The 15048-nt window shown below is 45.7% G+C and overlaps 1 protein-coding gene across 3 annotated transcripts in view; it reads right to left on the bottom strand.

Annotated features, from left to right (window-relative positions):
• Positions 1-15048, bottom strand: part of IGF2BP1 (insulin like growth factor 2 mRNA binding protein 1) — a 35571-nt gene that overhangs the window by 7597 nt on the left and 12926 nt on the right. For all 3 annotated transcript variants that reach the window (XM_035347884.1, XM_035347882.1, XM_035347883.1), the window contains 4 exons: positions 3943-3991; positions 3369-3420; positions 2084-2147; positions 53-334 (listed from right to left, as the gene is read on the bottom strand). In XM_035347884.1, coding sequence (XP_035203775.1) covers positions 53-334; positions 2084-2147; positions 3369-3420; positions 3943-3991 — 447 coding nt within the window. The remainder of the gene's footprint in view (positions 1-52; positions 335-2083; positions 2148-3368; positions 3421-3942; positions 3992-15048) is intronic.

Here is a 15048-nt window from a genome sequence, read left to right as displayed (position 1 = left end):
ACTAATTAAGGTGCAAACCAGCTCACGGGGAAGGGAAGGAGAACAGACTCACTTGGACTGTGTCTGCTTGGTGATGTTCCTGATGGTGGCCCCTTCCTTGCCGATGATAGCACCCACATACTGTGTGGGTACCAGGAGACGGAGGGGAATGTCAACTGGCTGCTGTTTGACAGATGCCCCTGCAGTGACAGGGGAACCCTGCCTGGGGGCACCACGTGCCCCAAACCCACCCCGCCGCCCATTTTCCGGCCCTTGCATGGACTGCTCATCAGGGATGTAGGAGACCTTCAGCGCATGATTCTCCAACTGGTGCCCATTCAGCTTCATGATGGCTCTGGAAGACAAGCAAGGAGAGAAGGGGTTGGGGTGGTGGATGTCCCTCCTCAAGCAGCAGCATATCAGCACCACCCAAAACAGGTCAAACCCTCCCTGGCACCAAATGTCCATTGAGGATGCATTAGGAATGGTGCATGGAGAAGCCATCGATGCCACAAAGATCTGGCAGGACTTTCCACCCAGCCTGGATAGGGCAAAATGTTTTAAGGTGGCTCTCTCTGAACACCCAACCCTGGGTCAGGGGACTAGAGCAATGGTTGCAGGACAGGAAGGTGCAGGGAGTGATTTCCAGGTCTCCTCTGCCTTACAATTATTATTATTATTTTTTTTTTTTGTCAATATTTCAGACCCATCTCCTAGTGGGGATTTTAAGTACTGGCTGCAAGAGCTGTAAACTGTCGATAGATGGGGCTGGCAGCAAGAGCAAAGTGACTGCGCTTGTCACAGTTCTCCACAGCTAACCTCCCAAGGTTTCTACTGAGACAATCCAAACTGCAAGTTTCCAGAAACTGCTCACTGACTCAACTCATGGTGGTGGTGCTAAGGAAAGCCCTGCAACTGGCTGAAGAGACTAGTAGCCCCATCCCTGAAGGATGGGGAGGCTCCAGAGGAAAACACTTGATAAAGTGTATACACCCCCCCCCCCAAAAAAAAAAAAAAAAAAAAAAAAAAAAAGCAGGGGAGAAAGGCTGCAGACCTGAGAGCAAAGCTACTCTCAAAAAGCTCTTGCTACAGGCTTCCTAACAAGGGAAATCCAAAACATTTCCAAGTGCAAAGCACAGGGCCAGTGCAGACGGACACTGGACAGGACAAACCGGTTATGCATGGGAGCAATCCCTTTGCTGTGCTCCATGCACGCTGTGGTACTGGACTCTATCCCATGCTATTACAGAAAGTACAACTAAAGGGTGATTCTCCAGTGAAGCTTTGGTGCGGCCACACATACAACCACAGCAAGTTCATGGTGGCCGCAGTTTTGACAGTTGAAACATTATAGGCCAGGCAGTGATTTGGAAGCAGATGCTTTCATGGGGTGGCCACACACAATGTCCCTGGAGACTGTGGCATGGCCACAGTGGCCACAATTGAGACATGCCCAACTCAGTGACATAAATCTTCCTGGATAAAAATCTATCAATTAGCTCCTCCTGGCTGTCCTCCAAGGAAAGTGCTTATTCCATCACTTTCCAGAGCTCTTCATCAGAGCAAGAGGAAAGTGAAATAAACACAGTGGTGAAAACCCAACTATTTTTCCATTTGCATTTAGTGTAAAGCCTAATCTTTCCCAGGCAGGATAAGGATTGGAGTTGAAAGTCCCCCAGTGACACAACCATTAGCCAGAGAGGATGCATGTTGCTTCACACCTAGGAACCTACCAGTTTCTATGATACTTGGCTTCAGTATTTTTTTTTCCTTAATTCCTTAAATCCACAATTCCTTAAAACATTTGAATACAAGGAAAAAGTTGTTTGTTTGTTTTTACTCTTTGAACTGCAGAAAAAAAAGCCTAACTTGAATGTTTTCTAAAGGGCTTTAATCTGAAGGCAAATAAAAAGAAATCAGAACAGGGAACAGGGTGTTTCTCAAAGATTTGCCATATTTTTATCCCAAGTTTATCAATTCTGGGTTAATGTGACTCCCAGCACTGAAAATCCTATTTTCTGCACATAGTAAAGGGGACAAAGCCACAGCAGCATACCACGTAAGGGCAGCCTTGTGCTGCTTGAGTGGGCTACAGGGCACTTACTGCCTGGTCTGCTCCCGGTTTGCATAGGTGACGTTAACAACGGCGGTCTCGCTGTCTGTGTTTACTGTAGGTTAAAGAAGCAGAAATTAGAGGTAATGCGAGTATCTCAGGCCAAGCACACCTGGAAAGCAGAGAGACCATGTTCAGGATGGCCAGGGTCTGTCCTGTCCCAGCCCAGTGAGGGACATGCACAAATTTTTTTCCTGCAAAGGAGAAGATCGTCCAAGGGTTTGAGCCATACTGGTACTACTGACAATGTCCATGGACACTGTCCCAGGCAGCACAGCCCCTACTGCTCTATTAAAAGGACACCAGTATGTCACAGAATCATAGAATACCCCGAGTTGGAAGGGACCCACAAGGATCATTGAGTCTAACTCCTGGCTCCACACAGGTCTACCCAAAAATTCAGACCATATGACTAAGAATACAGTCCAAATGCTTCTTAAACTGACAGGCTTGCTGCCATGACTGCATCCCTGGGGAACCTGTTCCAGTTCACAACCACCCTCTTGGTGAAGAACCTCTTTCTGATATCCAGCCTGAACCTCTCTTGTTGCAGCTTGACTCCATTCTTGCGGGTCCTATCACTGGTCACTAAAGAAAATAGATCGGTGCCTATCCCTCCACTTACCCTCATGAGGAAGCTGCAGACTGTGATGAGGTCTCCCCTCAGCCTCCTCTTTTTCAGGCTGTCCTTGCTCTCTGCACTGAAGCAGCAAGGATGCCAAAGCCAGCTCCATCCGTTCTCCTGCCACCCCTTGCTGGAGCCCAGGGATGGTCTAAATTGCACCCCAGAGCCTTCCTTTCTATATCTAGGACAGTTATGGTAGCTCTACACACATTAAGCATCCCTGGGGCAATATTTAAGCTCCAGTCTCAACTGATTACCATTAGAGAGTGAGATAAGATCTGCTAAGCAGAGACAGTAGGCCCTCACCAGCCTCCAGAGGATCCTGAATCCCTGGTGGCCCACATTTGCGCAGCCTCAGTGGCTCACTGAAGGGGGGCCCAAGGGTGCAGAATGACGCTGGCCAGTAACCTGTGAGGGAGACCCATGTGCACTACCCACAGCCTCTGCTGGACTTGCCTTTTAGTGGTAGAGAGTGATAACAACAACAACAAAAGGAGCCAGTTACCAGGCTGAGACCTCCTGACACCTTTAGCCAGAGATACAGCTGACAAACAAAAAACATGAGTCTGTCCTCTCCATCCTCCCACCCCAAATAGGCAGGACAGAAAATACCTAAGTAACAGCAAGTTGGCTTCTTTTTTTCAGCATTACCTTGCTCACAGTTTTCTACAGTGCCATACTGTGCTAGCAAACCATCTAGGACCTGGAAAACAGAGAAAAAAAAACTCACATTACATGGGGACAGTCAGGACAGACCCAGGAAATACAATCAATCAATAAAGACAGTTCTAAACATTAAGATAGTATAAGCAATTTGAGAAACAAAGGTCTTGTCTGCCCCAGGGTAATGGGTCAACAGGCCTCAGAGCCAGCTGTGGGGAGCAGAGAGGTAGAAAAGAGTCAGAGAAAAGTCCCAGCAGCTGGCTGGAAGAAAGGATCAATTTTTTTTCCTGCAATAGATAAGTCATATAACACTATTATTAATAGGGATTTTGTCGATGTAGCTTACATTGCTTATACCAGTTGAATTTACTCTTGTAGCAGAAGAGGGACAAGTGATGTGAACACAAGGATCCAGTATAATTAGACCCAGATAAAAACAAAGAAAAGGACGAATCAGCTTTAATCCCAAGTATAGAAACCTGTGGGGGAATTACACCTTAAATTTGCTCTAAAATTCTTAGTGGCAAGCCCTTGTACTGTTCTCCCCACTTTCCCCTCTTACCTCCCATCGCAGCTGGGGTGGGATGTTTCTGATTTGAATTTTCCGGCTCCTGAAATAAATGAAAAGCAATTAAAACCAGATTTGTTTCAGAAATTCACCCATCTCACATTGAACCGTTCTTCATTGATGTATCTAATCAAGCTTTGCATTCCCACATGCTTCCAGGGTTTCTGATGGCATTTGGGTAATTACACCCTGCTTTATTGCCTGGTAGGTGCTAGATACATAGTGATAGATATATAGTGAGCTTCACTGAGAACAAGATGCCAAAATCCACACAACCCTTCTGCACTGACTATAACCGTAGTAAGGGCATAGCTAGAAATGCAGAGTTTTGACAGATTAATTACAATGATTATAAAGCAAACAGGGAACCATACATTAATTTAACCTGCCCCCCACACTGGAGACAAATCCAGGCCATGAAGGGGAGACTCTGGGGATGTCAGAAAATGCTGGCAGGGAGCTTCCAGGGCACGGCCATGGCATCTGGAATCTCAGCTCCAGCATCCGAGTTAGTCTCAGGCCACTTCTCCACTCAAATTTTTGGCTCTTCCTAACCTAACTTTTCCCAAAGTAGAATTCTGATGTCAGATTTACTCTGGAGGTGCTGCTGCTTGCCATCTACTCCTTGCCCAGCAGCTGCCACAGACATCTGAGGGCATCTGTGAGCCCTTCCGGACACTCTAGCCCCAGCACACAAACTGCTGCTGCTGCCGGTACCCCAAGAGCCCTTGCCAACAGTAAACGCCAGGAATTTTTTTTTTTTTTTTTTTTTTTTCCTCCCCCTCACCATTGTGATATTTCTACCATATGGTTTTGCCACCTTCTGCAGTGTTGGTAGCCCACAGAAGAAAACATTGTGCACAAGCAAAGGGAAGTGGAGAGCACTCAGATGAGCCTCCTCAATTTCCTAATTCACAGCATCCAGTGAGACATTCACCTCACAGCAGTAACACCCTTAGGTGCCCAGTGCTGCTTACACCCTTGGAGGATTAAGCTTTGTGAGAGCAAATGCACAAACACGGCTAGCTTTGGTCCAATCAGAGTTGAGTTAAGGGTGCAAATGTCTGCTGGCCTCCTGCTTATGTTGCTGCAAAACATCCTGTGGGATTAACTTTTTACCCCACTAAAAGTTCAGCAACTAATTTAAAGGCCCAATTTGAAACGAGTGTCTCAGTGCAGTGAGAGACAGTCTCTACCCCTATACCCAGTCAAGTTGCTCAGGAAAACGTGGAACTTTAAGATCCCTAAAGAAAAGGGAGATTAAATGGCATGACCATCACAGGCAGCTCAGCACTGGCAGCACTATTTTTGGGTAAATACACTTGGACAAGCTCATCACGGACCCAAACTTCAAATCCAAAGTATTTGTGAAATAGTGTGTGTGTGAAATAGTCCAAAAAAAAAAAAAAAAAAAAAAAAAAAAAAAAAAAAGAGGGAAAATGAGATTCTAGTTTTTTTTCCTTCTAATTACACAACTTCAGAAGGTAGCCCAACTCATTTGTCAATGAGAAGAATAAATTGGTCTCAGCATGAAAAGGTCAAAAGCAATAAGTATTATTTAGACACACAGGTAAAGATTCCTCATAAGCGTCTTTATTCTGTCAGGTAAAAGCATCTGTCTTGAGCTCATCCTCTGATCTACACTGCAGATTAAAATTCACACATATCAAAATGCTTGAAAGGGCTGGTTTAGTTGGTTTCAAGCAAATCAACTTTGGATGTTTTCCAAAGTCATTTAGATTCATACTGGAGGGATGGAATATCCAGAAAGATGTGGGATTGCTCTGTCATCTGAAAGCCCTAAAGAAGCACAAAAATAAATACATAAATAATCAGCTCAAACATCAGCAAGGCTCTGAAACACCAAATTTTGTTGCTACTACAGATGCGAACTTGTGGGGGGTGGGGTGGGGAAGGGGACACAGACAGATAACCCAAACCCTTAAAATTCAAGGTATAGCAGAGGGGTGCAGGAAGAAAGGGGAGAGTAGAGACACTAAGAAACCAGATTTCTTGTTTACATGCTCATCTACATCCCAGAATGAATAAGAGAGAGATTAAGAAATTCAGAATGCAAAGAACGTCACAGTCCAGTGAGGGACAAAAGGCTTTGAACTGACAGAGAAAACACATTTCCAGCCATCCACCCCTGCCACAGAAACTTCTGCACCTAGCTACCTACAAGCATTTGCACAGGCAGAGCATGTGTTCTTCACATTTGTGACCAGAATCAAATGCACCATGGAGAAAAAAGAATCATTTACTAATTATTAAATATTTTACAAATAATATTGTATTATTATATAATATACAATTGTATATTATATACAATTGCATATTATATATATAATACAAATAAATATAATATTGTACAGATATTAAATCCCAGCAAGGCCATGCTTGGATAGAGAGATGAGATTTATCAGCCCAACTGACAAAGCTGAAAAACACAAAGCAGGTTCCTGTGAGCCCATATGCCCTCCTGCACTGAAAACTGCATAGCAGTCCATCCAAGGAGCCAGCACCCTGAATACTTGCGGCATCAGTGCTGCAGTGCCCATCCTGTGCTGAGGCACGTGGAAATGGGTCTGCATCCATCTGCCTTTTCACTAAGTTCTGAGGTTCTGGCTTGATAGGGACTCTCCCTGCAGCAGGTGGAAATCACCCCATCTGAAGAGCTGCCCCTGCTCAGATTTGGCTCCTTCCAAGCCCTCAGCAGTAGCTGTAGTTAGAATTACAGAGGAAGTCATGAATAAATAAAACCATCTTATTTGCTTTACTATAAGCAGGTCCCACTGTATGTTGAACCTTGTTGTGAATGTCACTCTTCAGATCACAAGTCTTCAGAGACTTGCTGGTCTACCTTGACTTCAGCAAGGCTTTTGACACCGTTTCCCACAGCATTCTCCTCAAGAAACTGGCTGCTCTTGGCTTGGACAGGCGCACGCTTCGTTGGGTTAGAAACTGGCTGGATAGCCGGGCCCAAAGAGTCGTGGTGAATGGAGTCAAATCCAGTTGGAAGCTGGTCACTAGTGGCGTTCCCCAGGGCTCGGTGCTGGGGCCGGTCCTCTTCAGTATCTTCATTGATGATCTGGATGAGGGCATTGAGTGCACCCTCAGTAAGTTTGCAGATGACACCAAGTTAGGTACGTGTGTCGATCTGCTCGAGGGTAGGAAGGCTCTGCAGGAGGATCTGGAGAGGCTGGACCGATGGGCCAAGGTCAACTGCATGAAGTTCAACAAGGCCAAGTGCCGGGTCCTGCACCTGGGGCGCAATAACCCCAAGCAGAGCTACAGGCTGGGAGATGAGTGGTTGGAGAGCTGCCAGGCAGAGAAGGACCTGGGAGTGATGGTTGATAGTCGGCTGAATATGAGCCAGCAGTGTGCTCAGGTGGCCAAGAAGGCCAACAGCATCCTGGCCTGTATAAGAAACAGTGTGGCCAGCAGGGCCAGGGAGGTGATCGTCCCCCTGTACTCGGCTCTGGTGAGGCCGCACCTCAAGTACTGTGTTCAGTTTTGGGCCCCTTGCTACAAGAAGGACATCGAGGTGCTCGAGCGAGTCCAGAGAAGGGCTACGAAGCTGGTGAGGGGCCTGGAGAACAAGTCTTACGAGGAGCGGCTGAGGGAGCTGGGCTTGTTCAGCCTGGAGAAAAGGAGGCTCAGGGGTGACCTTATCGCTCTCTACAGGTACCTCAAGGGAGGCTGTAGCGAGGTGGGGGTTGGTCTGTTCTCCCACGTGCCTGGTGACAGGACGAGGGGGAATGGGCTTAAGTTGCGCCAGGGGAGTTTTAGGTTGGATCTTAGAAAGAACTTCTTTACCGAAAGGGTTGTTAGACACTTGAACGGGCTGCCCAGGGAAGTGGTGGAGTCACCATCCCTGGAGGTCTTTAAAAGACGTTTAGATGTAGAGCTTAGGGATATGGTTTAGTGGGGACTGTTAGTGTTAGGTCAGAGGTTGGACTTGATGATCTTGAGGTCTCTTCCAACCTAGAAAATTCTGTGATTCTGTGAAGCCCTCAGCAGTAGCTGTAGTTAGAATTACAGAGGAAGTCATGAATAAATAAATCCATCTTATTTGCTTTACTATAAGCAGGTCCCACTGTATATTGAACCTTGTTGTGAATGTCACTCTTCAGATCACTGAACGTGACAGCCTGATTCTGCTCCCTCCAACCTCTGCCCTGTGCTAAGCTTTACTCCAAATAAATAACTGCTTGTTGGTGATTCCCAGCTTTTTATTCATAATGTGCCAAACCCAGGGAGCTCCTCCCTCTGCACAGCTATCTAACTCAGTGCATGCGACCTCAGCTGCAAGCTGGGACTGGCTCAGGGGCTCTGTACAACACAAAGATGTAGCACCACCTGTGCTTGCATCCCTCAGGCAGGAATCACCCGATAAACCTGGCATGAGACAGCAGGAGGTCCTCACAGCCTCCAACTGTGCTGCTTGCCTTAGGCCAAAAGCAGGAACAACCCAAATCTTTGGGGTGATCTGATGCAGAGCAAACCACCTGGTAGAAATGTCTATTTGCAAGTCTGGCCAGTTCCTGTCTGTGTGCTGGTAGCTTTTTAAATAACAGAAATAATAATTAAATAAAAAAGGAAAAGGGAAAAAATGGGGGAAGGAAAGAGGAGGGTGAACAGCTGGAGGGCTCTAAGGGGAGAAGAAATGTGAATCCCAGGAACGGATCCCAGTGTCACCGTCCTTCATGCCTATATTGCTATTTGTGATAATGGGATTTTAGCATTCAACTATGTCAGTTCTTCAGCCCTCAAAAACCTGCAAAGCTGCCTGGCAGCCCAGTACAGACGTCCTGGCTCTCTTGAGGAATCAGGAGGCAGACCAAGATCTTTGAAATCACAAACAGAAAAGCTTGATGCTTTCCACAAATCCTCCTGAGCTGTGGATAGGGCTCACTGGAAAAATAAAAACCCATCCTGATGCAACCAGACTGTAACAGGAGGCTAAGATGGCTCCATATTATGGAGCTGGGTTAGTATTTGTGACTCCTGGACATCATGATGTACTCTGTCAAAGTCTTCCCTAGGTTCTTCCTTCAACTGTCTCTCTTTAAAGAGCTGAACACAATACCAGATTAAACCTCACAGGGGAGCAAAAGCGAAGAGATGGAGCAAAGTGCCATGAAGCAACCTGTAGTGTCCAGAAAAGGTACAGACTATCCTGAAATATCCAGAACCACAGAGATTTTTTGCCCTCTCATACTGTGCCTATCAATACAGCACCTGGACAGACTGCATGGTTCAAGAACAAAGTGGATCAGCAGCAACCTCTTTTCCAGAAAGAACAAACTAATGCAGAGATCATTTTTTTTGAAGAAGTGGCAGCAAAACAAGAGCTCTGTTCATTCAGAAAATACCCACTGCTGTTCTCTAACAACCCTCAATCCAAGTGGAAACCACGCTCTGTTTTTAACATACCCAAAGCCCTCCCTACTCACACAGCATTGCTGGCTGTCAGTGCCACAGCAGCAGCTGCACTCTGAGTTGCACAGCATCTCTACTACGGGCAGCACATACAACTCAGCACACAGTGCTGGTATCAACTGCATCCTTCCCAGAAAACCCTGATCACACCGCAGGCAGAATCATCGTTAACAATCCAAAATTAGATGGGTTTGTTTCTTTTTAAGTTTCACTGGGAAATATTCCAGTACAGATTCAGCTGTCAGGATCTCCCTTGGCATTCAAGAGGGTGGCCAGAGCCTCCCACTTAATTAAGAATTTGCTTGCAGTTCCCCTGGAGTGGACTGGCACAGCAGTAGTGGCAGTGACCAAGAAAAGGGCACTAGCTAGTTACAAGCAGGCAGCCTGGCTGGGCACCAGCAGGAGGATGGGGCTGGCTGCTGCAAGCTAGATGCAAGCAATGGCAAAGCAGAATTGGTACAACCTTTTCTTGCTCAAAGTTTCCTTTCACTTTGCATGAGCTTTGTGGGGTATTTTCATGGGGATGCTTTCAGGGGCAGAGCTGCTCCTTGCTGCATTGCCAGCACAGGTGCGCATATTTTCAGCAAGGAGCTGCAGTGAGACTTGCTTCCGCCCCCTCCCAATAAACTTTTGATCACATGCTCCAACCAAGATGAGGCAGTCTCTCCCTCAAGGGGGAAGAGCTGGATGTTTGGAGAGGAACACCATTGTACCCACACAGCCACTGTGCAGGTCAGCAGCAGAGATTAGGATAAAAACCCTCATCTCCCCACCTGAACCTGCAGACCCACCTCTTTCCCCCCCTCACAGCACATGGAACCTCACAATGCAGACAGGGACACTACTGAGGGATTTGGATTATTTTCCAATGTGATTTAGCCCTGAGCATTGCAGGAGGCAGCTGGAGGGTTTGGTGTGGGGAGTGTATGGAGGGGCCCTCTCATGCTGATGCCATGCACTGATGAGGCGGGTGCTAGCACAGGGTCTGTGGCAGGTCACACTGAAGCACAGGGTTGGAGGTGGTATCTGGCCAGCGTGGCAATGAACACCCAGGAAAGCTGCTTTCTATAGAATGGTTTAGGTTGGAAGGGACCGTAAAGATAATCTAGTTCTCCCCCCCCCCCCCCCCCCCCCCCCGCCATGGTACCTGGTGCTCTCTCCACCCCTCTGTCTGTATGTCAGTAATGGTGGGTCGAGCTACACAGACACACCAGAGCTGCACATGCAACAGACATGGCTTCTGTGTGATACTGGCTACAGCATCTCCCTTACATCTGATGCCTCCTGGATCTTCTCTATACCTCACCACATATTTCTCAAAGCAAAGGTGACTAAGGGCACAATAGCACTGAGGGACCAAGTAGTTCCAGCAAAGTATAGCCAGGCTCCAGGCTCTTCACAGCCCTGAACACCAACCAGGCGTGACTATCTCCCACTGAAACCATTTTTGGAACTCCTAAAGACAAGAGAATGGCCAAAGACAGACACTGGGAGAACCTACTAGAACTGAACAACATTAATGAGGGCTTTTCAATCAAATGAAAATGCTATGCAAATTTGGAGGTTGAAAACACAGTGCATCCCTGATTCAATTAACAGCATTTCATTTATCTAGTTAAGTTTTGATTCAGGAAAACACTTAATCCTGTTCTTAATGTGCTGTTGTTGTTTTTTAACATTTTAAACATTTTTAAATAGGAAAATGTGGTTGCTAAGATATGTTGCCAAGGGATTCAGAGAAAAGTTGTAGTTGTGAGACATGAATATTATCCCTATACTTGCTTCACTGACAAGGAAACAAAAGCACAGAAAAGGAGGTACCTGCTCAAAGACCATAGCAGGTCTCTATCATGCCTTTGAGCACAACATGGCACCACAGAAGCTGTCCACCCACTCAGGTGGGATTGGCCTCCAGGCTTCAGCCAATTTGCCTGTTATCTTTTGCTTCACCCTCCAATCCAACATGGCTCTCAGCATCCCCACATGCCAGTCAGTTCTTGTACTATTAAAGCCACTGACACATGGACTTCCCAGAGAGATGAGGCACACATCATCAAGGCAAGAGAAAAACAAACTCACCAGATGATGCTGAAGCAAGCCTAAAGATCCTAATTCCTTACTTGAAAGCAGAATCACTAAAGTTTGAGACATACTTACCCAGGGGCAGATATTTGATTTGATTTTTTTCTGAATCTAAACCTCCCAGAGGTGCAGGACGTCCAAGTTTAATTTTCATAGCCTCTGTGTTTTGGTAGGAATGTGGGCATGGGAAAGAACCAGAAAGTCCTCCCCTGAGCTTGCGAAAAGCCTAAATTCAGAGCTCTGAGATTAAGAGGCACTGTATTTGTTTTGTACATTAACATCAAGATGAAACATTAAGTGTATTAAACTGAAGCACATGAGCTAAAAAAAAAAAAAAAAAAAAAAAAAAAAAGATCTGGATTGGAGCGGGGGGGTGGAGGGGGAAAGTGTAGGGAGACCCCCAAATTAAGGGCATTTTTTCCACAGCATTGAATTTTTCTGCCAGAGTTAAGGTCATCGCTGCCCTCTCCTGGCTGTGCTGCTCTCCACCACGGATCTCCCAGTAGCAGCATCCCTAGGGTTCCTGTGTGCACATTTGTGCCCCTTGCTTCAAAGCCTGGCTTCACTGCTGGAGTTGCTAACTGAGGTGGACTTGGACCATGACCTGGACTGTGAAGTGGGACAGGTGAGGCACAGTTATACACACACCCATAGAGCAAAAGGAGAACCATCTCCATGCCTCCAGCACCTTCTCCCAGACCTTAATTTAATGTAATCAATGAAGCAAACTTACTGCAACATCCCTCATCACAATACACATCTCTTATCACACCCTTTTTTCTAAAACCATCTTGTGTTATTTTGAGCCACTATCTTGCTTCTTTCCAACTCCAGTGACTTGCTTGTCCTCATATCCTAAAACCTCACAAAGCAATAACATATTCATAAACCCCATGGTGACAAAAACTCTGAGGCCAGTGGCTGCTGTTAGCTAGGGATCCCAGCTAAGGCAAGAGATGAGAATTCCAGCTGTGTGTGCAACAGCAAAGCCAAAGCTGCTAGAGAGAGGGATTTGGGGGTGGAATAAGAGGAAGAGGAGGCTGAGAAATAAATATGCAAATACATATGACAACAATGCAAATACATATGACAACAATGCAAATACATATGACAAGGGAGGTGGTGGAGTCACCATCCCTGGAAGTCTTCAAAAGACGTTTAGATGTAGAGCTTAGGGATATGGTTTAGTGGGGACTGTTAGTGTTAGGTTAGAGGTTGGACTCGATGATCTTGAGGTCTCTTCCAACCTAGAAATTCTGTGAACATTAGAACAGCACTAGCAAAAAAAATAATAATAGTAAAAGGCATAGAGAAAACCTGGCTCATCCCTCAAAGATTTGCTAGTGAGGCCAAGAGAAATGATCCAAAATGCCCCTCTGAGATCATGCTTTTATGAAGTCAACAAAGGCATTCAGCTTCTTGTAGGAACACAGAAGTGTACCTGCCATGGGATTTTGGAGAAATACACAGGCATCCTCCATGCATGAATATCATACAGACCAACTTGCCCTGGCTGGTAGTTATCTCCGACGAGCAAGCAGAACATGATAAACCTTTCCATCAATCATCTCAGCAAACAGAATTTGATCCTGGACTAATAAATCTGCTTAATTGGTTTCTCCCCATTAGTTCTTTTTTTGGAACTGTTTTGTACACAGAGAATCATACCTAATAATTGAGAAGATTTTTCAGAGAGCTGCTGAGAATGAGAAGTTGTCCACGAACATCCCTCTGAAAGACCAAAAGAACTCATTCCTGTTTTTTAAAGAACTGCTGAATCTCAGGCAGGGGAATAACTGGTTGATGCCCAGATGCTGGAAAAAAACACTCTTAAATTCCCTCCTCTACAAAGTTGCTGTGGTACCTTTCCATTTTCCACACTGATCCCAGGTAGATGGTGTTGGCATGAAGCACATGCCATGTCCACCCAGCTAAGTGTCAACCTTCAAGAGGAGTCAACACCTCATGCTTTAAAAGATGCAAGAAATCTCAAAAACCTTTATATTCTACACACCCAGGGGAGGACTCTAATCATCCCCCAGACTTCTGCAGTTAGTCCTTGCCAAATCAATACATTAAGTATCTGCAGACAGGACAAGTTTAACAGTAAGTAATACTTACTTTAAAACAGTAAGAGGAAAGATGGATGAGTTTTATACAATGCATCTGTTAACTTCCAATTCTAATTTGCTGGCAAGTTGCCATTTATTGAAAAGCTCTTTCTGATGCAATGAACAGGACCCAAAGCCAAGCCCAGCTAAATTTGGTAAGCCTCCACAACTGGCAACCCAGCTCCAAAACTGAACAGGACATGCTGCCTCTGACAAACAGGCAGGGGATAAGACTTGAGTTCCTTCCCAGCAGACTCCAACAATGGCTCTGCCCAGTCCCACTTCACTGAGCAGCCAGTGAGACAAGTTGAGAGATTTTCATCCCTTAAGAAAATCTAAAACTGCAATTCTCAAACTAACCTTAATCAAATCTGGCCCTTGAGCACATACTGGCATCAATCAAGAACTAGCTGGGCTATAAACATGCCAGTATATACAATGCTTAAAGGTATATTGTCTTGCAGATATTACATATGGAGGATGGGACAGAAAAAGTGTGTCTTATTCCACAACTCATCTTTCATCTGTGAATCTCAAAGCACTTCTGAGACCATTACTTTGGAGAACAGTAGAATACAACATCTGTCAAAGCAGCAGGGCAAGGGAACATGCGGTATCATCTGCATGTCCTCAAAATGTTGAAGCAAGCACTTCCAACTTCACCTAAATAAAAATAAAAGCACACAAGAGAAAGTATATGCTGCCTTTCTGAGACCTGCAGTTTCACGCCACATTTCAGACCGTCTCTCTTTACCCACTATGACTGGTTTTGAACAGAAAAGGTACTAGGCGTGGATTCTCACTCAAACACATGCCTCCAGGAGCTCTGACTCAAGCCACCAACACAACACGTGTCAGCCTACCATGTTTCCTGCTATTCCCCGCAAATCTGACAATGCATAAAATAAAAGCTCAGATGGTGTGAAACCTACAGCACGGTCATCACACCAACCCCTTTCCCTTTAATACCATCTTTGGTGTGTTAGAGCCGAGGTTTCAACTGGCCGTCATCTACTTCTCTTCGCCACAAGAGGGCACATCTGCCCTCCTCCAGTTCCCAGGATGCATTTCTAACTGGTTTCCAGTGACTCTAATGGTGCTGTGGCCTTGGGGCTGCTTCAGTTTGAGTACAAACATTGCAATGCAGCCAAGGGTAGCCCCCATGCAGCTGATGTCAGTGGGAACCCCAAAGCCCAACAATACATGCTCTACGGTGGGTCTCAGACCATTTCTTTATATTTAAGCATCTTTACCAGGTAATTGACAGTTGTCACTCCCATTTCATATAGTTTTGCTCAGAGAAAGTGACCAGGGCCATCTTTTTTTTTTTTTTTTTTTTTTTTTTTTCTTCCTGTGCTTCCAGTCCACCAAGGACAGTGGGGTATTGGTCTGTTACTGGAGATCTTACAAACACTGCAGGCTCAGAGTACTTTGAGGTGTTTTTTTTTTTTTTTTTTTTTTT

The sequence above is a fragment of the Oxyura jamaicensis genome, chromosome 27, assembly GCF_011077185.1.
Source record: "Oxyura jamaicensis isolate SHBP4307 breed ruddy duck chromosome 27, BPBGC_Ojam_1.0, whole genome shotgun sequence".
In the NCBI taxonomy this organism is placed as follows: Eukaryota; Metazoa; Chordata; class Aves; order Anseriformes; family Anatidae; genus Oxyura; species Oxyura jamaicensis.
The sequence above is the reverse complement of the archived record's forward strand: the minus strand, read 5'-3'. Positions and strand labels throughout refer to the sequence as shown.